Genomic DNA, 24,320 nt, shown 5'->3' with positions numbered 1-24,320 from the left:
ACAGGATTATTGCTACAGGGAGAAACTCCTCTCTCCATGTGAAGTTTGTTTTTCCCTTCCCTGCCTTTAAGAGCCCTGGAATGTAATCAGTTGGCAGCCTTACGTCATGTTTACTCCCAGATAGGTTACATGGGTGGAAACAAATCTGCCAATAATCTGCTGTCAACCCCTGCCTGTGCCATCACCACAGAGCTCAGGAAGGAATAAAGGAGGAAGGAATAACACAGGGAAGAAGGAGAAATTCGCTGTCACTTGTGCACAGAGAATAACTTTGCAGAAGGGCCACACCAGCAACGCCTGTAACTGGAGTTTGCAGTGGTCGGTGACCATATGGAGGGAGGCCCAGGTCCAGCTTTACAGCTCAGCTCCAGGAGCAGCAGATTTGGCAGCCTGGGATGAAGCTGTAACTGGTTAAATGAATGAAAGCACTTTAATCCCTTGAGACGGCTCAGGCCCCTTAGGTTGATAAGATTTTTATTTATTTATTTAAAATGCAGCATCTGGTCCCTTCAGGAAAAAGCTCTCAAAGCTGCTTCAACTTTTGGTACAGGCAGCAGCCGTCACACAAAGCAGCTTTTCCCCTTTTATTAACAAGTTTCATTGGGGAGTTCTGAGGGGTTGGTTTGTTTGTTTGTTTTTAAAATCAACTTTGCATCGGGCTCTTAAGACATCCCAAATGTTCCCAACACCAGGGCAAACAGGTTCTCTGGCTGCAGCTCAACCAGGAAACCCAAACTGGCTGAGCCTGAAAGTCATTTGTTTTCTGAATTGCTTTTCTGTTGTTCTTTCCCCAGCTGGTTTAGCACCAGCACAGCACTGCCACCGGCACTTCTTGCCCAGGAATTCTTATTCATACAAGTTCAAATGCTGAAAGTGGAGCCTGATTTTCAGCAAGAAAATCAACCTGGCACTGTGCCATTGACCCAGGAAAGGCTGGATGAGGGCAAGGAGGGAAGTGCAGATTTCCACATCAACATTTCCTATGTTACAGAATCCCCAAATACGAGCTCAGGCTGCCCAGAGTTAATGTTCTAACAGCTCAATCACATCCAGATTCCAGAATATACATCATATGTTAGGAATGGAAATTATGCCTAATACAGAGCTGTTGGAATGACTCTTTGCATTAATAACTTTTCCCTGATTTCACCATGTTTTTAGCCAGTAAAAGTTATACATCATTGCGCCAAATGAAAATCTGAATAATGAGTTGCACATCATAAAACACAATTCTTTTAAATGTCCACTTCATCTACCAACATTTCCACACATTGACATGAAGCATTATTAGTTTCTTGTTGGTGAAAGGGAAATTAGGCACATGTTGCTGAATATGGCTCAGATAAACAGGGATTTGAGGGAGGAAGATTTATCCTCAGAGACTCCCAAGACAGCAGAGGACAATGTGCTGCTTCAACTTAATCATCTTTGAGCAGTAAACTACAGAAATCAAAGGATCTCTCCTTTCCCACTAGAACACCCATTTGGGGCTATAATACTTCAGCTTGTGTATTCCTTTGGTTTGATTTGGTTTTGATTGGCTTTGACTCCTCTGGAATCTCAGGAAAGAGAAATCCTAAGACAATAGGACAAGGTGAATTTCTCCATGATTGTTATATTTCCCTCAAGGGCATTGATGTCTCCCGGGAGTTATTTTTCTGATGTTTACAATTCAACTTAACAGCCAATTTACTGAACATGTCATCTTCAAATTGAGGGGAAAACACAGGGAAAGCTGCAGCTGATGGTTGCAGCAAATCTACAAGTATTTTTCCACAGGCATCCACAGAACACAGCTCAGCTGACACATCCCATACTTTGGAGCACCGGCTGTTTTGATGGCAATGAAATTTTTCTGTTTTAATATACAAGGTCTTTTGGGAAAAGAGGTTTTCTGCTCCCTGAAAAGCAAGGCTGCTTGTTTTCCATCTTTTTATCTCCACATCTATCACACTGTTCAGCACAGCCTCACATGAGACTCTCTAAGCCTGGTTTTGGGAATATCCAGGTGATCACCTCCAAGCTCTATTTGTTTTTTGCAGTGGAATTTCCTTTCTCTGACATTTCTTCCCTCCCCCCCCCCCCAAATCTGGTAGTTTTATTTCCTTTCTTCTCTGGAATTTCTTTCCCTCTGAATGAGTGTCCCAAACAATCTGTATGTAACCACTATTCTTCCCAAGTTGTCTGAATTAAGGAAAGATCATGTAGGGCACCTGTCTTCATATTCAAATAAATGAGGGATACGTGCATGGTAGCTGCCTTTATTTAAAGGAGTTTATTACTTAAATCTTTGTATTTTTTAAAGACATCAGTTCTAAAGAAATTTGAGGGGACTCTAAGACGGGACCACGTAGCATCAGGTAAATTCTAAGTGCACAAAACACTGGTGAAACAACTAGAGATCAAAGAAATAAGAAAATAAGCCCAAGACATCTTTTCTACCCACATAAAACAATAGAGAACATGCACCACAGCTTTAACCCTCAAGATTTAATCAAAATACCTCTCCCCAACACCACTGGGGCAGCATTTGCTGTGGCAACACACAAGTAAATGTGAGGAGCTGACAGATGCTTTTCATGGGAACAGCACAAACGTCTCAGGAGGAAAAGGAAGATGTTCCAACAAAGCTCAGCTGTTGGGAAACATCAGTTGGCCAAGCTTGAAATGCTTTGAACCCAACATTTCAGGTTCAAACTTGTGCCAGGTTTACATCTGTGGAAAGCAAAAAGGAAGCCAAGTTGAGATGTGAGTTAGTAAATGTTGTCAGAATGGCCTCTGGTTTCTCGATAACCCAGACTGGGCACAGAAACCAGCTGTATGATTTGACCTTTCTCACTGAACGATCATCCAAAACCAGCCAGCTACTGACAACCAAAAGAAACTTAAAATCATTGAACTGATCCCTTCAAGGTGACTCCTACTAAGTATATTTTAGAATCCAAGTTAGAGGAGAAAAAATAACAGACTGAAATACTTTGGTGTAACAATCACCACTCCCCACCCTGAGATCACACACTGAGATCAATAAACCTGAGCCACATCTGAAGTGCACTCTGGAATGTAATCCTGGCTTATGAGCTACGTCTTCCCATCTACAAATCCGCCCTGAAGGACATAATTTTCCATTTAGCTATTTTAATAAGACTCCCAAGTGAGCTTTTGTCTCTCCTGAATCCACTGTTGTGCTGAACTGCAGTGCTGCACAGCTGGAGGTTCACCATTTTCAAGGTGTAATTCCCAGCACTTGTTTTCCCCACGTGCCCACAATCATCATTACCAAGAGCCTGCATGGAATATCCACCAGCAGCTGCTCCAAGCTGCAAGAACTGAGGAATTTTGCAGCATTTAGTCACTGCAGCCCTGCAATGGTACAGTCAGACTGGAACATGTCTTGTGGCTGTGGCACTACATTGTCACTTGGAGGGGAGGACACGACCTCCATCCAGCCTCTCATCCTCCTGGGGAACATATTACTGCAGAGTGACTGCTGTCAGCATAAATAAACCCAAATTACATGGAGCATTCCAGCTGGATTTATACCTCTGCTGGAGCAGGAATGGCCAAGCAAGTTACAGCAAGTGACAGGCAGGGCTTTCCCAACAACCAGTGCTTGAGGACAGTTTCCAGAATTACTCAGTGACACCTCAACTCTCCAGTGCAGTGGCAGGGAATAAAATTATTAACAGAAGAATGGATTATTCAGATGAGTTTAGCATTATTTGTACTAACCTGGTGATTTAATATATTTATATCTGAATTACTGTTAGATGATGAGAGCAGAGTCTGGGATCTACTACAAATGATTAGCACAAGACCCAAAAGTGTTAAAAACCAGCAGACAAGGATCCTGTCCCTTTAACATTCCTATTCCAGAGTGTTTTATACTGGCACAGAAATTACAGATGTGCATCACCAACATGCTGTTGCCTCAAAACCTCAAACTACCATTTGATGACTCAAGAGGAATACTTAAGGCAAACAGAGGTAGCAGAGAGGATGAAATACTAAGTTTAACCTGTCCTACATAACAAACATAATTTGGGACCTTATTATTATCAAACTGTGGCACTTAGGATGTGCTTTTTCTGTAATTTGCACTAATTAGATACAGGAAAGTTGGAGCGATGCCTTCACAGGCACCAGAGAACTGTCCCACCCAAGCAGGACACCCCAGAGGAGCCAAGGAACAAAGAAACCTGAGAAAGTTTCAGAAAGGTCCTTGAGGAAAAGCCAACAAGTGGTTAAACCCTGATTCTGTCTGGAGGACACCAGGGCTGGAGTCTCTGCCAGAAATAGCCAGGGATAAAGGGTAAATCTTTGTTTCCATTGGCACTCCAAGAAAACACATCTCAGCCCAAATCCAGCTGTCAGCCAACCCCTGCCCTCACTTCACCTTTGTCTCCTTCTTCAACTTGGCCCTGTGTTTAAAGTTCTCTTTAAACAGAAAGAGGAGTCAAATTCTTCCTTTAAAAATACAATAAAATTTAAATATCAATCCACCTTTACTGCTGAGTCATTGTCTGGTGGGGCAATGCAGGACAAACAATAAAATCCATGAGAGATTTTTTCTACACAATGTCCTTACAATAACCCCAAAATATTTTCTATGCCAGGACACCTGTACCTGCCCTTGTTTTTCCCTAATGGAGATTTTAAAATTATATTGTAAATAACAAGAGATTGTACAAAATAACAGTGAGACAATCCTTCAGCTTATTACACGTGGCAGGAAATCAAACCTTAACTCAGATCTGTTACAGTGATCAGAGATCTGCTGAGCACACAAGGGCCATTCCAGTTACATGTGAAGCTACATATATAGTCTTTAAATTAAGAATACAACACAAAACAACACACCACCAGCTTTCCACTGCCTTTTCAAGCAAAGGCTACTGTTCCAAGGCAGGGTTTCCCACTTTTCTTGGTGTCTATCAAATCAATTATCACAAATGCTCCATGCTCTATTGCATCGATCCAAATTACAGGCTTACACCATCATTCCAGGCTAATTATTTAAATAAAAATGTTTAACAAAGCTTAGCTCCCTTTTAAAAAGGTGAAATGATACATCAGCAGAAGCATTCAGGGTTCTGAATTCGGGAAGGGCAGCCAAGTAACGTGGCACATCACCAGGAGACACGGAATTCCTGGGTGAGCAGTGGCATTATGTGACTGATCAGTGGCATTATGTGACTGCTCCTGTTGCTGCCCATCACCACTGAGGAACAATCAATTATTGACCTGTTTGCTTTCTAAAGACATGACCCTGGACAGGGCAAAAGAGCTGCACGGAAGCCTCACATGCCTGGTTTATTATTTAGCATGTTGTTCTTGAAGATATGGAGAGATGAGCTACAAATATGTTGTTAAATACTCAAAACCACAACAGATTAAAAACTGCCAAATTAATTATTTTCTCTTGGTATTGCAAAGACCTTCCTCCAGCAGGCAAAGAGTTTGTTCACAGCAGACACTACAGAAAAGAAAACCAGAGCATAAATTTCCACCACCTTGACCAGGAAACAGCAGGAAAGTTTTGAATATCAGCCGAAATGATAACGAACCAATGCAAAGCAGAGCCAGAGGCTGCAGGGGAATGTGCAGGGGAATCTTACCAGAACTCGATCGCCAATTTTGAGCTCCCTCTCTCCTTTCTTGAGCGACCCGGCCTCGGAGAGGTTTGATATGGATTCACTGGCAGTCTTGGAAAGATTGCTCATCTGAGCAGGAGTTGCATGTTCCTTAGCAGCAAGCGGGGAGGTTTTCTGTGGGATTCCTGACGGGGGAAGCGCAGCAGCGGCCGAAGACACGGCGCTGGCAGCTGATGTGGACGTGGGGGAGGTGGCTCGGGAAGGGTGGGAGGTCTGGGTACCGTTGGCTTCATCTTCTGCCAAAACCTTCCTTGTCAGCTTGGATGGTCTGGTAAATATTCCCCTCAAGGGCTCACACTGGAAATAGCGAACTCCGGCCACGGAGCCGTCGTTCTTCCCGATGGGCTCATCCAGGACGATCCCTGCCCACTGCCCCGGAGCAAACTGGGTTTCTCCAAGGAACTGGATGAAGCCGGGTTTGTTCCCGTTGACCCAAACGCGCTCCCCGACCCTGAAATCGTCCACAAACTCCTCGTGTGCATCTGCAGGGGCTGGGCCTGGGGGTTTCTCACTGGGAACTGCCTTTTCTGCTGCAGCTGGAACCAGGAAAAATAACAGGAATCAAACACACTGATATTCCAAAGAGCATCATCACTCAGTGTCAACGCATTTGGAAAAGCAGGAAGAGCACAAATCCAAATTTTCTTATGAAAACTCTGGAATGCAGTAATTCAAAATCTAAGGACAGAGACACAATGCATTTAATGCATGTTTTGGTAAAAATCTTGTGGAAATCACAAGTCTTACCTCAAAAACTACCCAAGCATTTTTACCATGACAAGGTTTCCTCAAGGACAACTTGATCACAGTCAATTAGTAAATTCAGAGTTTTTTGCAAGTTGTACATTTAATTTTTTAGGCCATAAATACAAGCAAAAACTCCTTGGTGTAATGAGTAAAAATAGTGTATTGTCACAGCATTCAAGCTACTTTTTGTTAGAAGAGAAGGGGAAAATTCAGATAGTTGACTATTCCTTACCAGCTGCAACAGGTGTAGGTGTTTTCAGCAATGTACCCCCGTGCTTGATGGTCTTTGAAGGAGCCTTAAGTCCACTTGGTTTTAACATACTCATCTTTTTATCAATCCCAGTGTTTCTCCCCCTTGTCTGTAGCAACTATCTTTTCCCAAACATGGATAAAATATATTCTTCAAGCTTTTTCAACTCTGGAATAAACCTGTATATAAAAAAGTAGACATGACACAAAAATCAGTATTTGAACTCGTGCAGAAGAAATTTCCATATACACAAAGTCTGTGTATGAAATGCATTATAAAAGCTGCTTTACAGTAACAACCAAAGCATTTTAAATGTATCTTTTGAAGGCCATTTCCTATTAAAACACACCAAGTCTGAACTGAAAGCATCAAAATAACTCACTTTGCTGAGTGGTGCTGTTTTCATCGCGAGATTCAAACTAAAAGTAGTATAAATCTTATCTTGAGATTTAAACTAAAACTGCTTTTCCTTTTTAAGAAGGAAAAACAAAGCCCTTAACAGCATAACTAACATTACACATAGATTTAATCATTCCACACACCGACTTAAAAGTCCTATTTTTTCAAGTCTTGGAATATCCCAGCAAAACCAACTTGAGAGCAAGGGAAATCAAGGGAACCAGGAATTGCAGGATAAAAAGAGTATGGTTTTTATGTGAGATTGGAACTGAAAAGCTAAAATTGATCAAGAGCTGGATGATGACAAGTGGAAAGCAAACACCAGCTCAGCTGTGTGAGCTCAGATCACAAGATCCTCTGGCTCCCGGTCCCCAGCTCCGAGGAGGAGGGACTCTTCCCAACATTGCTGGGACAGAGCCCTGCTCCAGCTTGGAAGCCAGCTAAAAGCTTTTCAGGGAACTATGTGTTGCCACAGAAGCATCTTCCCTCTGATCACGGAAGCTTCAGAAAGGCTTTTTCACCTAAAGCGAAAAAAATCTGTATTTTTTTTCCTCGCTATGAATTCAAAGCTGAACTTCAAGGCAACAGTTCTGCCCCATCTTCAAAAGAATAAATGTTCTGCATGAGCAGCTTGGCTGTTTGCTGAGTCTTCTCTAAGACACTGCCAGAACAGCAGTGCCACTGAAACAGCACCTCAACAAAGACCTGCAGGGGAAAAAGGAACACAGTTTGCTCGACTGTTTGCTCAGAACACGGCAAACAAGAACTACAAAGCAGGGCTCGGTCCTGCCCTTTACTCAGCGTTTTGGCACCTGTCAGAGCACAAAGCTGGGCAGCTGCACAATTTCCAAACCATCATTCCCAGTGCCCAGAGGTGCAGGCTGGGAGCATGGAATGGTTAAAGGGAAAACGAACCTGACTGAAGGAGCAGCAGGAAGACTCAGGGGATAAACCAAGCCTGTCTTTACTGCCAGTCTGAGCTGTTCCCCCGTGTATTATTAACAGTGTTCATAAAAATCAATTCACTGTGGAAAGGAAGCGTCAGGCACACTCTGCTTTGTGAACCTCAGCACCAAAGAGGAACATTCCTTATGCTGTTTCAACACCTGACACACCAAATTCAAGGCATTTTCTAAGGCTGCAATAATGTTATATTTTAACCTTGCATGTACTGTGTTTGTCTACAATTCCAGTTCTGCTCCATGAAAATGATGGTCTGAAAGCATCATATTTCCTTACATTTTGTTTTAGAAATCTTCTAAAATTGTACTCTGCTCTTACATGCCAAGGACTTCTCTTATCTCATACATGTGCTCTCTACCTGTCCTTCCTCAGGCTGCAGGCCCTATTCCCTCCAAAGCCAGGATTTCCATGCCTCCCTTACATTCCTTAACCCATCCAAATCCATGGAACGGAAAAAACGCACCCAATAACGAAGGATTTGGCACAAATACAGACAAACAAGAAGCATCAAGGTCAGGTCTTTTTAGTTCATGGTCTTTTCTGTCAGTGCCAAACACTAAATTGATGGAAATTTGGGCTCCCTTAAGGAAGACTTCTCCTAAAGCCAGGAAGCTGGAACTGTCCTGGAGGATTCTGACATTCTTTTCTATACTCTCTTTTTTTTTGCCCAAAAAGAGCATTCCAGCACCACACAGGCAATAACCATCTACACTGAGCAAGGACAGGTAAATCACAAGAAAACACACACTAAATTACCACCCAAAATTACATTTTTCCAGTTTCAGGCAATTATTTATTAATATTTATTAACAAGCCTCTGCTCAACAGAAAGTTAGAAGGTTCTAACACTGCGTTTCTTGGCTCAGGGAACTCATTCATGTTTTAATCTTGCCCTCCCCAGTCATGGGTTATATATTTGCTGTGTCATTTGCTCTTCTCAACACACAGGCCTTCAACTAGGCCAGAAGTAACACAATCCCTGTGCCCTGCTTTCAGAGTTGCTGAAATTGTAGCTTAATTCCAACAAAATAAAAGCTAAAATTATAGGCAACACATTCTGGTAAATGACTCCCTTATTTCCATAGTTAAAAAGCAACTCTGGGTCTCAGGGAAGGACCTTCACAGCAGCATTGCCTCATGGAACTTTATCAAACACTGAAAGCACAGAAATTTGCATCGAGTGATTTTAAGAATTACACACTCCAGCATTTCCTAACAGACCCCAGATGCCAATGATCTCATTTGAGTTCAAACAGAGCAGCTCCCTACTTGTCCCCTTTCCCTCCTTGAATCTGTCTCAGTTCTCCTGAAAAAGGATCTTTATAACCAACAGGCAAAAATATGGACTGCAAATGGCTCAAAATATCATCTCAGGAATCTAAGGAAAGGTCCAGAAAGACTCTGATGATATATTCCACTAAAGCTCTACCAATTAGGAACTGAGCATAAAAAGATTTTAAACACAGGCTTTACAGTTGTGCCATTATTGGAAATACAGGATTTCACACAACATGAAAATGTTACATTCTCAAATTAACTGCGATTTTTTTTGTGTGTGTTGACTATTAAAAATTATCCAATGCAGACGAGAATCCTTGCACTGGCCCCTTAGCTGATTAATAACATTCTTTTCTACCTTTTACAGACCTCTAAGTGCACAGATCAAAGCAATCCATAAGCAACAGGTTGAGAACCTGTGTAAGTAAATAAATCCTACTAATGTGATAACAGATATGAATTCTGTTGGTAAGTTGATATTAAAAATAAATAAACAAAATGTAACCACACAAGCTTGAGTTATAAAAGCAGAGTATTTCCCAACTGCTAAAAGAGGAATTCCTATAATAAAAAGAAAGCAGCTGTCCAACCTTTCTTTCAAGGCTATTTTCAACAACTAGCACTCCAAAACCAACTAAAATATAATTAAATAAGAAAATAGGGAGAAAAGTTAAAGTCTAATCTACTTAACACTACAGCCATGACAAGAAATTAAGAGTAGCAATAGAATCACAATAGTTTAGGCTGGAAAAGATGTCTAAAAACATAAGTCCAGCTGTTCTCTGAGCTCGTGGCCACAACTCTCTCCCTCCTCAGCACAGGTAGTGCCAGAATTAAAAGTAAAATATTTGAAACACTGATGACAATTTAAGGAAGGAACATTTGCCAACATCCATCCTCACAACTCCCAGGGAACAGATGCAGTGTTTCCATGGAGAGAAGCAAGTTGTCCATCCCTCTGGTGCAGAAACAAAGAGGATATTCCAGAACAGAGCAGCACAATGTTTGACTGGAGTCAGGACAGTGTTTAATCCCTGTTTGCTGTGGGCAGACACACCAGCCTGACTCTGGACAGGGTTCTCTGGGGCTGGAACACCACCCATGGTTTGTTTGGATAATAAACTAAGCCAATTATTTTAACCCATCATCACCCACTACGGGTCATGCACAATTTCTTCAAAACATTTCACATGAAAAGATTAATATTTAACTTTCTTAACACCATTAACAAGCTAAATACTGTTGGAAAATGCCTGGCAATGCCAATGCATTTCTAAGCATCATTTGTTAGTTGTGCTGAGATTAGAGGTGCTGTGCAAAATACATATAAACATTCAGACTAACAGATAAAAAGTAAATATTCTAAAAGGGGTTTGTAGAATAGATAACTGCTGAAAAATCTCACAGAACCCATCAGCAATCCCTGTGGCATCAACAGTAGGTATCTAAAAATCAAATTCTGACCATCCCATCAAGACAAGGTGACATGACCAAAACAGAAAATCCCTTCTGTAGAAAAGCTAAATGGAAAATATATTCCAAAGGCCACCACAATACAGTAACTTCACTTTCCTGGGAGAATGACAAACTCACCACAAGAAGCACCATGTTTGAAACAGTCTGAGCAGCATTTCTTAAATATCTGTTTCATACTCTTGTTCATGCCACTGTGGCCAAGCTTGCAAGAGCTCATGAATTATTCCTCAAGTGTTTTGAGTTTAGAGAAAGTAACTTGGAATTTTGAACCCGGAAAGTTTTCTCCTCTGGTCCATGAGTTACTCCAGGAGCTCTGACCCTTCACAAACACAACTCCTAAAATTATTGCAATCCTAAAACTAAAGCACATAAACATCTTCTGCCTGATTCAGATCTAATTCCTACTACAGCTCCCCCAAGTCGTATTTGCAGTCTCCTGGGCTGATATTACACTGCTGTAAAAAGTGAGTATGCATATTTACAAAACCATTTCGGGTCTTTAGTTGAATTTATTCATATATAATTTAAAAATACAACCACTCTGCTTTGAACAAAATCAATGCCTTCTCCTTGCACTGCTGGTTGTTTGCTGCCCCTTTAGGAATATTTCTCTGTGTGCAAGAATGTGCCAGATCACAGAGCCCAGTTTCTGGAAGGTTCAGATGGGAATGAGAAGAATTCAAGCTCAGCAGGTCCCCAAAGTGACCAGAGTGGGCCATTCCCACCAGAATCCCTACAGGAACAATTCTGGATGAGGTGGCACAGCAGAGAGATAAACTGCAGAAAGCAAAAGCCTCACACACTCTCCCTAAACAGCATTTCCTATTGCCACCACCTTGTTGTGTTTCCAAGGGGAACACAAGGATAGTCCTCCACTACTTCATATTCCACAGCCAGATTGCTCGTGTTTGGAAAACTGCAATGTCAGCACAGACTGAGAGAAAAGCTGAATCCTGGAACAAAAATCTTCCTGATCCTGATTCCTCCTTTGCTGCCTCCTGGGTCTGTTGGAGGTTATTTTTTCCTGGGCAATCAAAAAGGCTGAATCACCATTTTACAAGCGTTGGGTTACATTTACAATGAAACATTCCCCACAATATCCACTGTGCCTCAGCTGCAGAGTCAGTTCTGTACAAGTACAAGTTGCTAAACCAGAAGGCTGGATTTGGAAGGCTCCCCTGCATTAACTTTACAGAGCTCCTCTGGAATGATGAGCACACCTGATATTCCAGGCCACTCACTACTGAAACACAACTGTTTTGGAGCAATGAATTCCCATGGAGGTCCCTTTGCATTGATCCACTGAAATGGGGAGTGAACTTCCCTCTGACCCTCAGCAAATTCCACACGTTTTGTCAGCCCTGTGCGTTTATTGAGTGAGCAGCAAGTGCAGACTCCAACACCCCAGAAAGCACCGCAGGCATTTGTTAACAAAGCAAGGCACAAACTGCAAATTATTGTGGTGCTGCTGGAACATCTCTGCCCTGGTCACTGCTAAACCAACCCGAATATGGCTCCAGAATTTAACTGCTCTGTTCAATGATGACACTGTGGCATTGGAGGCATCTTCAGGCACCATTCAAGTTGAAATGAAGAGGCTTTGAGAAAGAATTTATATATAAACCAGAAAATAAACTGAATTAAGAATTGAAAGATTTCAATAGAGTAAAGGTTGACATCTGATTACTCATTCAACACAGCAATTAGAGAAAGGGAGCATTTAAAAACACAACTTCAGTTTTATTTTGTTTTCCAGAAACCATTGATTTTTATGTCAATTAATCAAGTAACGTGATGACCTGAATATAGTTTTCAGATACATCGTTACTATGAGAAAAGACATTATTTAATTCAATGTTTATTGTGCCAAATGCCATCAAATCATATTTATTTGGGTTAATAGATGCTCTGCTCACTGCCAGCATCAAAACGTGTGGGCTGATATGTGCCCATCAAACCAGTATTTTGTACTCACTTTTAAAGGTAGAAAAAAAATTTGCATTTAAAGCTCAGCTGATCAGGTAGGGGAAAAAAAAAGTAATCCAAACCTTTCAGATCTGTTGTTTGCAGATATTGGTGTAGGAAATAAAAATTTAGTAAGAAAATAAGCAAGAGTGTCTCCTAATTTACACAGGATCCTTATGACATTCTGCTTCAGCTCATTCCAGCCCAATCCAATATAACCATCACAGGAGAGGTAAACCTTCACAAAGGCACACACTCATCCTACATGAACCTTAAAGCCTCAGTTTTTACACTGTATTTTTAACATAAATATGAATTTCAGAGGGGACAGATTCTTGAAGAAGTGTATCTCTGGTTAGTTTATTAAATTAACAGAGTGAAAGCAATTCCTGCTCTCCTGAAGTGCCCTCACAGTTGCTACCAGGATAACCAGGAAATTACTGCTGCATGCAAGTTCTAGTAGGTCTTTAGTCTAACTCAAAGCACAGTTTGCTTTTGCTGCCACAAAAACACAAAGCCAGAGGCTGCAGCCATCTGGGCCCTTTGCCCAGGGCTGTGACACAGCTCTTCTGACAGTGCCACTGAGGTGATGAGCACAACCTGCAACAGAGAGGGGCTGACAGATCTCACCAACTGAAATGTATCTGTGGGATCACAGGGCCTGGAAAACCCTTCACCTCTGGTTTTGAGGACATTGCTTTAGGTAAACATTCCCTAGTCTGAAGCAGCCGGTGAAACAAAGGCACGCAGGGATGTCCCCGCCGGTCCCAAGGCTGTGACACAAACACTGTCCCTTGTCATCACCAGCCCACCATCAACCAACAGCACACCACGGGCTGAGGACACCCCAGAAATAGCTCCTGGGCTTCTGGGCCTTCTGAGAGTGAATCTGCTTCCTTAGGACCTCAGGACGCTCCTCCTGCCTTGTGCACTGAGAAGGATTGGGGAAGAATGTTTGGGAATCAATCCAAACACCCCAAACACTGTCCCTCATTACGGACATGGGAACCCACAGCTCAACCAGCAACTTTAGATTTGTTTCTTAACTGAGATCAATAGCAGATATTGTATTTATCCACCATGGAGATGACTTGAACTGTCTTCCATATTAGTTCAAAGATCCATATTATACTTTTAAATTCTCTTTTAACATCACACTTAGGGAAGCCAGGCCTGCCCACAAATCTGTATTTCTGCTTCGATTTTGAACCTGCTGGGATAATTTCAACTAAATAAAATAAAAGGCAGGGGATCTTTAAAAAAACACATAATATTCCTGCATGTTGTACAGAAGTAAGTGAACTAGGAGGAGGGAGATTTGTGTTCAAATAGTCTTGAGTTTCTCCCAAACTTTAGACCAGACCAACTAATTTCTGAAGCAACACGAAAAACCAGAGTATTGCTGTCAAGACATTTGGCAGCAGCAGGTTTTATCAGTTTGTTTGGAGATAATACAAAATTTAAATATAATATAGTCAGGAAGGCAACCATTATTGAGACCCAAATCCACTGAAAATGAGAGGGTTTTAGGGACATTGCTAAGTTGGTAAATAAGACACATGATCTTTTTCTACCTTGGGAAATGCAGGTTATTTGCTGCAAATTGTATAAACAGGATCCTCCCAGCACATGCCTGGGAAAGGGGGAAGGAGGGGCAAATTCCTGTAAGTAAGAAACTGCACTAAGAAGCAGCTGAATCAGATCAAAGATAGTAAGAGGCTTAGGAGCTGAAAGCATCAGTCAGATATTACAGCAATGCTGTGAGGAAGGTAATTCATCAAACCTTCTGCTCTGCCTGTGCATTTTAATTCTGCAGCAAGGACATTTTAAGTCACCTCATCTTATCATTCTAGAACCTGCTCTGCTCATTCACATTCCTAAATGCCTCCAGATCCTCAGTAAAAAAATAAACCATTGTAACACAAAGACTGCTGAATACAAAGCAAAAAAAAAAAAAAACACACCTATTTTGGGCTGGCAATTTGCAGGTAATTTTTTCTCAATCTATTGCTATTTCAAACACAGTCTGTTCCATTGCTTTAAAATGATTCCTGCTATCTTTAATTAATCAGGAAGAGCTGATGGCTGTTAATATGATGCAAACTCTAACACTTCAAGTTGCCACTGAACACATGGATTATAAAAACATTGCTGCTATGGTCTATTAAAAGATCAGAAAGCACATGATCCTCCTCAGCACATCATTCCCTACAGAATGAGTCAAGGATTGAGGAGTAGAGAAAGTTTGCAACTGAGAAAGTAAATAATTGCCACCTTTTTTATAAGCCCATTATCATTACTATCTTTATTACATTTTTCCAAGGGAATTCTTCCCTTTCCCCAAACCCCTCCATTTTGATAATAACATGAGTAATTTGTTTGACTGTTCACACTGACTTCTGATGGTGACAAAACACTTCAACCACCTCAGTTAAGGCATTAATAAAATGATCACTTTGCAATCTCAGTCACAATAAAATGATGATTTTGGAATGGCAGAGCATCAAGTTTAAGTTATTTGGGATCTAAAGTTCAAATGAAACTCTGAGAAGGAAAATACCATCTCCTGTCAGCCTCAAACCCCAAAGCATTCAAAGACACAAAGGCTTCTCCTTAATACAATTACAACCGAAGCAGCTGAAACAAAGATGCTGCTTTTTATAGTAAGGATTTCATTTTGATAGACTTGGGTGAAACTGTAACTGTTTCACACTCGGGGGAAAACATCAAGTCAGCAGTCCCTTTTTAGCTCCCCATGTTCTGAGCCTTTTAAATTAGCACCATGACTGTTGTGGGGCTGGCACAGAACAAAGTACAAACCCAAATTCAGAACTTAGATAAATATTGCTGTGATTGAGTGGATGCTGCTGCCAAGGAGAGCAGCAGAATGAGAATGTCAAATAAGCTAATTCTATAAAATACTGAGTTCCTCTCTTTGCCTTGCAATTTTCTCTCATAATAAGTTAAAAATATACACAGTAAGATTATAAAGATCAGGGGACTGAATAGCTTTCAATGGTGTTTCTTCTGGAATCAGTAGAGTCTTATGAATCAAAAGAATGTATTCTATTCACCCAAGAGTCTTCTGTCTGAGTTTGTACAAACAATTGATGAGACACTCCAGGTGGAAAAATTCTGGTGGGTGTTAAAGTAGAAACTTGTACAGCCTGTTCTCAGATCCATCTTCTAAATCCTTTGCAGCCTTTCGGAGGCCTGGAGCCAGATCCCAGCTCTGGGGGTATTTGGAAGGGTCAGGCACACGAGAGCAACATCACTGCAAAAATAAAAGTGTGTGGAGGACACACACCTGGACAAGCACTGACACGGCAGGAGGTGTTTGAATCATCAGGGAGCTGCTGCCAAAGTTCTGCTGGTCCAGAATGAAATGGTTGCTCCTGCAGAAACTGGAGCTGAGATTACAGCTAATGCAGTATATAATTGCCTTTCATTAAATAACAAAGCACCAGCCAGCTGAGGCATTTCCAAACATGCTGCTCCAATAAGGATTCCGGCGAGTTACTTTTCATACGTGCCAGCAGAGCCAGTAGTCCCCAGGGAATGCCAAAGGATTCAACAAGAGCTGCATTCATTCATGGTCGTCATGTTCAAACATTAGAAAACTTGCATTCAACATACAGAGCTAACATTTGACCCCAGTGTTTTAGAAAAGCAGTTCTGAAAAATCATATTGGCAAGGCAGATCACTCTGCTTCTTTTTAAGGAGGATCTGTTTTGAAACGGTCTCAGTCCCTCCCAAGAAAAATTTTAACGGGGCTAAAAGGATAAAGGGAGGAACAACTAAAGGAGTTATACAATCTGCCCAAGCTGAGTAAATAAAGGCAAGTATTTACCCGGGATATTCACACATTCAGAAGATGGTAAAGAGCTACAACTGCAACTCAGGAAATCTCCAGGAGCTCTAGGAAGTCATAGCAATCAGCACAGAGAGCTCTCCTCCTTCCTACAGTATAATCACATGAGGAAAGAGGCTGTTATTCCCTACAGGATACATCTGGGATGAGGATACAAGACAGCTGCTTTTCTGCCCTCACTAGAAAGCTGAGAGCTTCTCTTTAAGAGAAACCATAAAAATTACATAAAACTATTTCTTCCGCCAAATAAAATCTCCCTCTTGATCCCTAAAGATGTGGACATTTGAGGTCACATTTCCAAGCTTTTCTGCTCCAGCCAACTCATCCCTCTCCCTCCAATACACACAAAGCTTTAGTGCACTTCAGCACAGATAGAAAACATTCCAGCACGTATGGGCTGGAAGAGAACCCTGAAATCTCACCATTTTACACCAAGAACTAACAATCCTCAGCGTGTAAATGAAGAGGTTTTGTACCTGAGCAGTTACACATTCCTCAGACTAGGCTATGCTGCTGTTGGGTGGAGGGGAGGTATTTGCTTTGCTGTCTCCCTACATGTTGCAGCAGGTGCACACAGACACACACGTCACAAAAACCTCTCTCTGTCGTTGCTGGTTTCAGAATTACACCCCTATTTCTGCTCTTTCTTTGCAAAGCAGCCACCAGAAAGGCATTTCCTCTTTTGCACCTCTTTCCTTTCTTCTTCCTACTTGTCAACACAGGTATCACATGTTTGAAAATCCTTCTGCTCAAAGATCTCAATGCAACCTGTGAACTTCCATAAAACCCTGCCCATGCAGCTCACGGGGTAAGTGAAGGGGTGGGGAGGGACAAGTCTTCATTTCACAATCATATTTTCAAAGATATACAATCCCAGACTAAATTTTCCTCCTTTGGAAGACATTCTTGTGGTGTTGGCTTCTGTTTGTTTATATTTTTAAATATTATTTAAACCACGAGATCAGAACAAAAATGTCAGGATGAAAGGGAAAACTCGCTGCTGATTTTCATGCAGCAGGAGCCACATTACCATGTGAGTAACAGCAGCAATTACCTTGTGCCCCATTGCTATGGCACAGAAAAGGGAGCACTGCATGGCCTGAGGAAGCAGCTCGAGTGCTATAGCGGGAAGCAGGAGGGGCCTGGAGCAGCGCTTGTTCCCGGGAATCCCGCAGCTCTAACGCTGGTTAGAACATGGCAGCGAACTCTGCTGAGCCACCTGGGGGGATACAAGGGCAGCTCACCTGGAAATCAGGAGCTTTGGGAACAACACAAGGATGGGGAGCGGGCAGAGAACAAAACCAAAAAAAAAAAAGCCAAGGTAAATTATAAGACAAATCGCTCATCAGCGAAATATCAGGATGTAAGTGCAGGATGCTGGGAATTGCAGGTCAGCATTTACCGAGGAATATAAGGAATATTCACACCTCTCCTCCCCAGAATCACCCGCTCACACCACCAAGAACCAGACACAGCGCCGCAGTTTCCAAGGGCGAGCCCCGAGCAGGGCGCGCAGCCCCTCGTGTCCCACCTGCCCCTCACGGCCCCCCAGGGGCGGCGGGGGGCGAGGCCGGGGAGGCTCCAGCCCCGCCGGGGACGCCGCTCCCGCACCTTGCCGGGGCTCCGTCCCGCCGGGGGCTGACGGGGGTGAGGCGGGCGAGCTCCGGCGCTGGGCTCGGAGCCGGCGGGGCGGCCCGGGCGGCACAGCACGTGTGGCGGCCGCTCAACAGCCCTCGGCCCGCCCGGCCCGGCCCCTCAGAGCCCCCCGGGGTCCCTCAGCGCCGAGCCGCGTCCCCTCCGACCCGCCCCGCGCCCGCCCGCCGTGGCGCCCGGACGGGAAGCGCGGAGGCCCCAGGGCGGGAGGCGGCGGCGGCTCCCCCCGCCCTCACACCGCCCTCACACCGCCACCGCCGCCCCGCGCGGTCCCACCGGCGGCCTCCCCCGGCCCCGCGCCGCCGTCTCACCCCGCCAGCGCCGGGCACCGCTCCCTCCACCGCCTCCTTCTCCTCCTGCCCCGGCTCCTGCTCCTTCCCCGGCTCCCCCTCTGCAGCGGCGCCGCCCCGGCTCGCAGGAGGCGGAGCGGGGCGGGCACAACGTCTGCGCCCGCCGGGGCGGGGACTGCAGCAGCAGCGGCAGCACCGGCGGCGCGGCCGCGATCCCCCCGCGGCCCCTCCGCTGCCTTTGTCCGCCCCCCGCTTTGTTCGCCCCGGGGGAAGGAGCGGCTCTGCCCGGCCCTGGCTCTGAGCTGGGGAAGGCTCGGCGGTCCCGGACCCCCCGCCCGGGGAGCGCTGCGGCACCGCCGGGCTGGGTGGGAGGGGGAGAGAGGGTGGGCACAGACAGGGAGGTGTGAAGCGCAGAGCTCTGGTGGGTGAATAACTTCACTGTCTGCTGCTTCTCTCCATTTTCCTTTTGTCCTTTTGACGCCCGGGAATTTGCCATCCAGAGATCTGTCGTCCTTTCTCTTCTTTTCGTGTTTTCATTGTGTTTGTGAAGCAACACATTGGAACCTGGCGTTATCCCGCTGCTGAAGTTTAAACTGCTGGAGAAGCAGCTCCAACGCCATCAGCACCCATTTAATGCCGATTTTCAAGGCTGAATCAAAGAGCTCCCCTCCAAACAGGAGCTGGTTCTCACCTCCTCCAAACAGGAGATCCCAGCCAGGGCTGGCCCGTCCCTGCCGAATTCACCACAAAGCAAACCTCAGTTTGCAGCCTCAGAGCTCGCTGGGTTTCTGCATGATGCCATTCGAACAAAAGGGTGATGAGAAAGCAGTTCCATGGCTGGGGACTGATTGCAATTTGTGTCTCATTTTGGCTTCACTCTCTGGCACTGACCCAGCACAGTAAAGCACAGAATGGTGTGACACAGTCCTCCAAATAATGGGTTTCAACTACATCAGCATTTAGCAATGTTTGTTAAAATTTCACTTCCTAAATGTTAAATAGAATCTCTTGCTGTGGCCATTAGATGGTGAAACAGATACTGGAATCCATGTGCAGCCACCCCTCTTTCTCCCTGCAAAATGTGATAAAAGTTTTGCTGAATAAGGACTTCAGGATTTAAATATTGGGTTGTCTCTAGAAGTGCAGAGCCAGCAAAGAACTGCATTTTTAAAAATGACCATCCAGCCGCTGGCTATGGAAATAACCCCTAACACAAAAACTGCAATTAGAACTGGACAGTCAGACTAACTTGACAGAAAACTTGCCCAAAACATTTGCTGGCTTGAGAGCCACGGGGGTGAACCTTTGTGCTTGCCATAATTTTCCATCATTAATTTGAGTTTTTTGTCTCTCAGGTAATTTGTCACTGTGTAAAGTCCATTTCAAGCATTTGCAGTTCAGTGCACAGCATTAAAATTTCTTAAGCAATTTTAGAGTGATGTATCCAGAACAGAGCACAGCAACAAGTCAGCTTGTTATTGAAGATGGAAGCAAAGAGTTGTAACCTTCATGCTGTTATTTACAACTTGTAATAAAGTGGAAGCAGTAACTGTGGTGAAATAAAAAAATATGGTTCAAATGTGTAAGTAACTCTCTTTGCTCCCTCGTAACACCATGAAAAAGTAACTTCAGAGCAACTGTAATTTAGTTCATCCCAATTAGGGATGGTTGGCAGCCCCTCTGTACCAGTCTGCACCAGTAGGTCACAGCCAATTTGGAGGAATCATTATAAAAAAGATGCCGGTATTATAAACCACACTCCTATAAAGGATTAAATATGATCGAAAGCCAGAATATCTTTGATTCCAGTCCTAGTGGCTCTTATTTTCTGTTCTGCATGATCAGATCAGTCAACACATAATATACAGGCATTTTCCTACCTCTATGGAACAGGAATTGCTGGATGCTCCAGGGAAATTCAGGATGCTGACATAACTGCTGGCATCCTGGCCACAAGTACAAGGCTCACTTTAGAATGAAAATTGTGCTCTTCAATAATGTGGGAACACCAGTTGCAATTGTTTCTGTCCTTTTTCAGATTTCTGAAGGGTCCAAAATTGTTGAAGCTTTCTGAATCACTGAAATGTGGTTCCTTAAGAACTGCATTTAAAGATCTCTTGACTTATGAAATCCATTTTTCTATTCAGTGGGATGTATCCACCCAAGTGGGAAGATTTCGAGTACAGGATTTTTATTTCATCTGGATGAACTCTTCAATATGTACATCTGGCAGCTCCTCTAAAGAACTGATGGTCACATCTGCTACAGAAAAAGCAGCTAATTGCTTTTTCTTTTTCTTTTTTTTTTTTTAATCACAGAAGTGCTGCTTCAAAAATCCCAGCACAGGCACTTGCTCTGCTATTTTCTGGAGTTTCTCTTCTGTAAAGGCTGCAAGTGTTCCCATTCCTGATGTGCTGGGTTGGGTTTGTGTGGCCAGGTTTTGGTAGCTGGGGGGGACACAGGGATGGCTCCTCTGTCCAGTTGCAGAGGGCACTGATGGAGTGGCTTTGGTGGGCACCTGGTGTCCAGCCAAGGTCAACCCACCCCATGAACTTATTGGCTTCCCTCCCTCCATCAGCCACACCAACCAGCAGCACAAAAAAGCTCTTCAAACCCACGTTCTTTGTTGTTGTTACACAGGACAAGCTTTCATCCAATTTTGCATTGTTTGTTCTACCCAGTGTGGGTAAAACAACAGAAAACAGTATTTAAACTAAAGAAAAAAGACTCCTTTCTGCATGGTGGTTTAAACAAGATGCTTAAACTAACAATAACGTTCATCTTGATGTGTTTCATTGCACAGATAACTGAGAACCCAGTCTGTCAATAAAGAGGGACTGTGCAAATCATTCCACCACTTACGGAAATACCAACAAAAGCCGAATTCTCACCTACAGAGAAGCAAAGCAGAAGGATTTTGCTCCAATCGAGTGATGAATTCTAAAGAAAGGATAAATAAATGCTTATTCAGTCATATAAATATACACTGTAAAGAAATCTTATGTAACATCTTTGCTGCCTGTAGTTAACTAAAGTTTAGGAAGTGTCCAATTGTCACACAGTAATTACCATGTCATTAAACCCATCCTGTTTTTAAGCTTCTCCAGGGATCACGACCAGTTCCTACCTCTGACTCACCCTCTGCCACCCCCAAAATGGGGCTGTGACTGGATTCTTAGGAACAGCATCAATCTCCAGTGGCATTTTTACTTCCCAGAGGCAGCACCACAGCCCTGCTGCAGACTGGAGGTACTACGAGTTCCATGGCAACTACCAAGGCATGTGGAACACTTTAATTATATTGGAGCTTTTTCCTCCTCTTCGGTTTTCCTTTTTTTTTTTTTCATCCCCAGCTATGCTGCCTTAGAGTTTGCAGGCAAATAGTTATTTTTAGCAGCTAACACATCTTTCAGATCTCTTCTAGAATCTCAGCTAGTTCTCTTCTCATGTTTTAAGCACTGGGAATTAGGTTGTAAAAATGCAAGTTAAAAATCTGAAGCTTTCTAAGAGACAACTTCCCACCTGATACCCAGAATATTTGGCAGATTTGATTTTTTAGATGTGCATGAGCGTTTTTAAACACTTTTGCTGTTCCAAATGCTGTAGATAAATACCAGGACTATGCCAACAGGGATCTGTGGGAAAATCTGAGTGATGCCTCCTCACACTATATCCACCTCATGACAGATTTTATTACTCATTCATTTTAAGCTCTAATCTAGGTTATTATGCCACACCCATCACCATGGGAATGGCACTTAAAAGGACCAGAAATACTTTACTATTCAGCTTTTCTTCAGAACTTCCAGTGTGATCTGATTGCAGTTTCAATATCCAAACCCTCTTTGAGGAGTTCCAGCTGACAGATTAAACCCTCAGTAATTACAGCATCTTCAGTTCAACAATATGGAGCCCTTGATAGAACAGTGAATTACAGAAAAATGGAAAGGGAGCGAGATGAATGCATTCCTAACCATGAGAGAAACAGGAGGGATAACTCCCCATCCCTAATTGACTGTGTCTTAGAGCAAAGGTAAATACAGGAGGAGTTTTACTTACTGGTTCTGCACCATTTTCTCTGACTGCCTCCTCCACAGAAAGGACCATTAAAAAGAGAAGATTTAAAAGAATAAGTTAGAAGACACCTCTGAGTGCCCAGAATGTTGTATGGTCACCCTTACTTCAAGTTAATTCTAAAATTAAACCCAGAAATTACACAGTCCCTGCCACAGGCTGCCTGTGATCAACACATGCGTCACAAAAATCTGATTTTAAGAAAAAACAAATATTGCAGGAACTTTCACAGAAGTTTTCTTTACAATTTGAAAGGCAAAGGAATAGCAAAGGGAATTATTCTAGTAACAACTGGTTTGTTTATCTACTCTGCTCAATAATTGGGTGATTGAGGGTGAATTTGTTGTGAACAAAGAGGGCACATAAAGATGATTTTCATCTTGTGGTTTCTGGGAGCAAGGCAGAAGCACGTGAGTATTGTCCTGCCACAGCAGCAGCATTTTACAAGAGCCTTTAAAAAACCATCTTCTGAGGTGTGGAGGGAGAACTGGATGTTTCAAATCTGAGCAGCTCCACACACCCAAAGGTGTGTGCCCTGGGAATTGTTACCTCATGCCCTGCATCCCAGTATCACCCACGTGGCAGTGATGCAGCACATGAGCTCAGGAGGGTTTGTGTAAACTGGCATTACTGGATTTAACTCCAGGGAGGAGGAGAAGGCCTGGAGAGCTTTTAACTGCATGGGAGGAGGAGGCCTGGAGAAAGTGCCAGATCTCCACCTGCCTCCCCAGAGAGGTTCCTTTGTAGGTGTGTAGAAGCTGGAAGCAACATATTGTTGGTCTCTCCTGTTCCAGAAATGCTATTTCCCCTCTAAATTAGGAGGAAAAAGCCTTTCCTTTCAGCACATGCAATGAACATTTACCTTGACTTGCTTTCCAAATGCAACCACATAAACTGAACTGAGTTTTTCAAAACCTTTCAAAAGGGTTTTTCAGCCTCTCAGAAGACAAGCTGTTCACATATAAAGACACTTTGGGTTTCCCTTCCTGGAAAGTTTACAGGAAAAAAAATAAATTTAAAGGCTTTAACTGCAAAAAGCCTGGGGTTCCCTCAAACATTGAAATGCAGAGTGTACTAATATCATGGATTTTAAGGATCCTTGGCCAACATGCACTAACTGCAAAGCTGAGAATTGTAAAGAATTAAGTTCAGTCTCTGATGTTATTTTACAAAAAACACCTTTGGACATCCCCCCTTCACAAATTTTTTCTTAGCTACTTGAAAATGCTTTGGTTTACTCTGGTTTATTATGCATCTCACTTGGCTGAAGTGGCATTTCGCTTGGGAAGACTTTTCCAGCATTTATGGAAGGCCAAATGCTTTCCCAGCTCCAAGGAATAGTTTCATCGATCTAGTGCTCCCTCTCTTGGCAATGCGGGTAAGGTACAGTCCCTTCACCTACAGCTCCCTCGGAAGATAATTGAGAAGGGGAAAAAAAAGTGTTAATCAGCACAATTATAACACTTCTAAGATTCAAAAGTGGGCAACTCTTCAGCTGAATTTTATGGCAAGGCTCTATTTAATAGCTAAAATAATTTTAGCAGCTCCTTGATTATAAAAATCTGAACCCAACAGTTGTGGCCCTTTCAAAAATATTTAACTTTATTCATCCTCGTTTTGATCAGCTTGTTTTTCTAATTATCTTTAGCAGCTAAATTTCAAAAACTAGCATTTTGCTGGTTTAGGACTCCAATTAAAA

General features: G+C 43.1%; 1 protein-coding gene across 16 annotated transcripts in view; it reads right to left on the bottom strand.

Annotated features, from left to right (window-relative positions):
• Window positions 1–18,695, bottom strand: part of CLIP1 (CAP-Gly domain containing linker protein 1) — a 61,911-nt gene extending 43,216 nt beyond the window's left edge. For 13 of the 16 annotated variants that reach the window (XM_027689524.1, XM_027689528.1, XM_027689535.1 and 10 more), the window contains exons 1-3: window positions 18,569–18,695; window positions 6,634–6,830; window positions 5,619–6,190 (exon numbers count right to left, since the gene is read on the bottom strand). In XM_027689524.1, coding sequence (XP_027545325.1) covers window positions 5,619–6,190; window positions 6,634–6,727 — 666 coding nt within the window. In that variant the 5' untranslated portion in view covers window positions 6,728–6,830; window positions 18,569–18,695. Of the gene's footprint in view, window positions 1–5,618; window positions 6,191–6,633; window positions 6,831–18,006; window positions 18,176–18,215; window positions 18,238–18,568 lie in introns of those variants that run through there. The other 3 variants (XM_027689527.1, XM_027689525.1, XM_027689526.1) reach the window with 3 other exon arrangements.
• Window positions 18,696–24,320: the final 5,625 nt, after the last annotated feature.

This window comes from Neopelma chrysocephalum, unplaced genomic scaffold, assembly GCF_003984885.1.
Source record: "Neopelma chrysocephalum unplaced genomic scaffold, ASM398488v2 Primary Assembly neopelma1_77, whole genome shotgun sequence".
In the NCBI taxonomy this organism is placed as follows: domain Eukaryota; kingdom Metazoa; phylum Chordata; class Aves; order Passeriformes; family Pipridae; genus Neopelma; species Neopelma chrysocephalum.
This window is presented reverse-complemented; position numbering and strand designations above follow the sequence as displayed.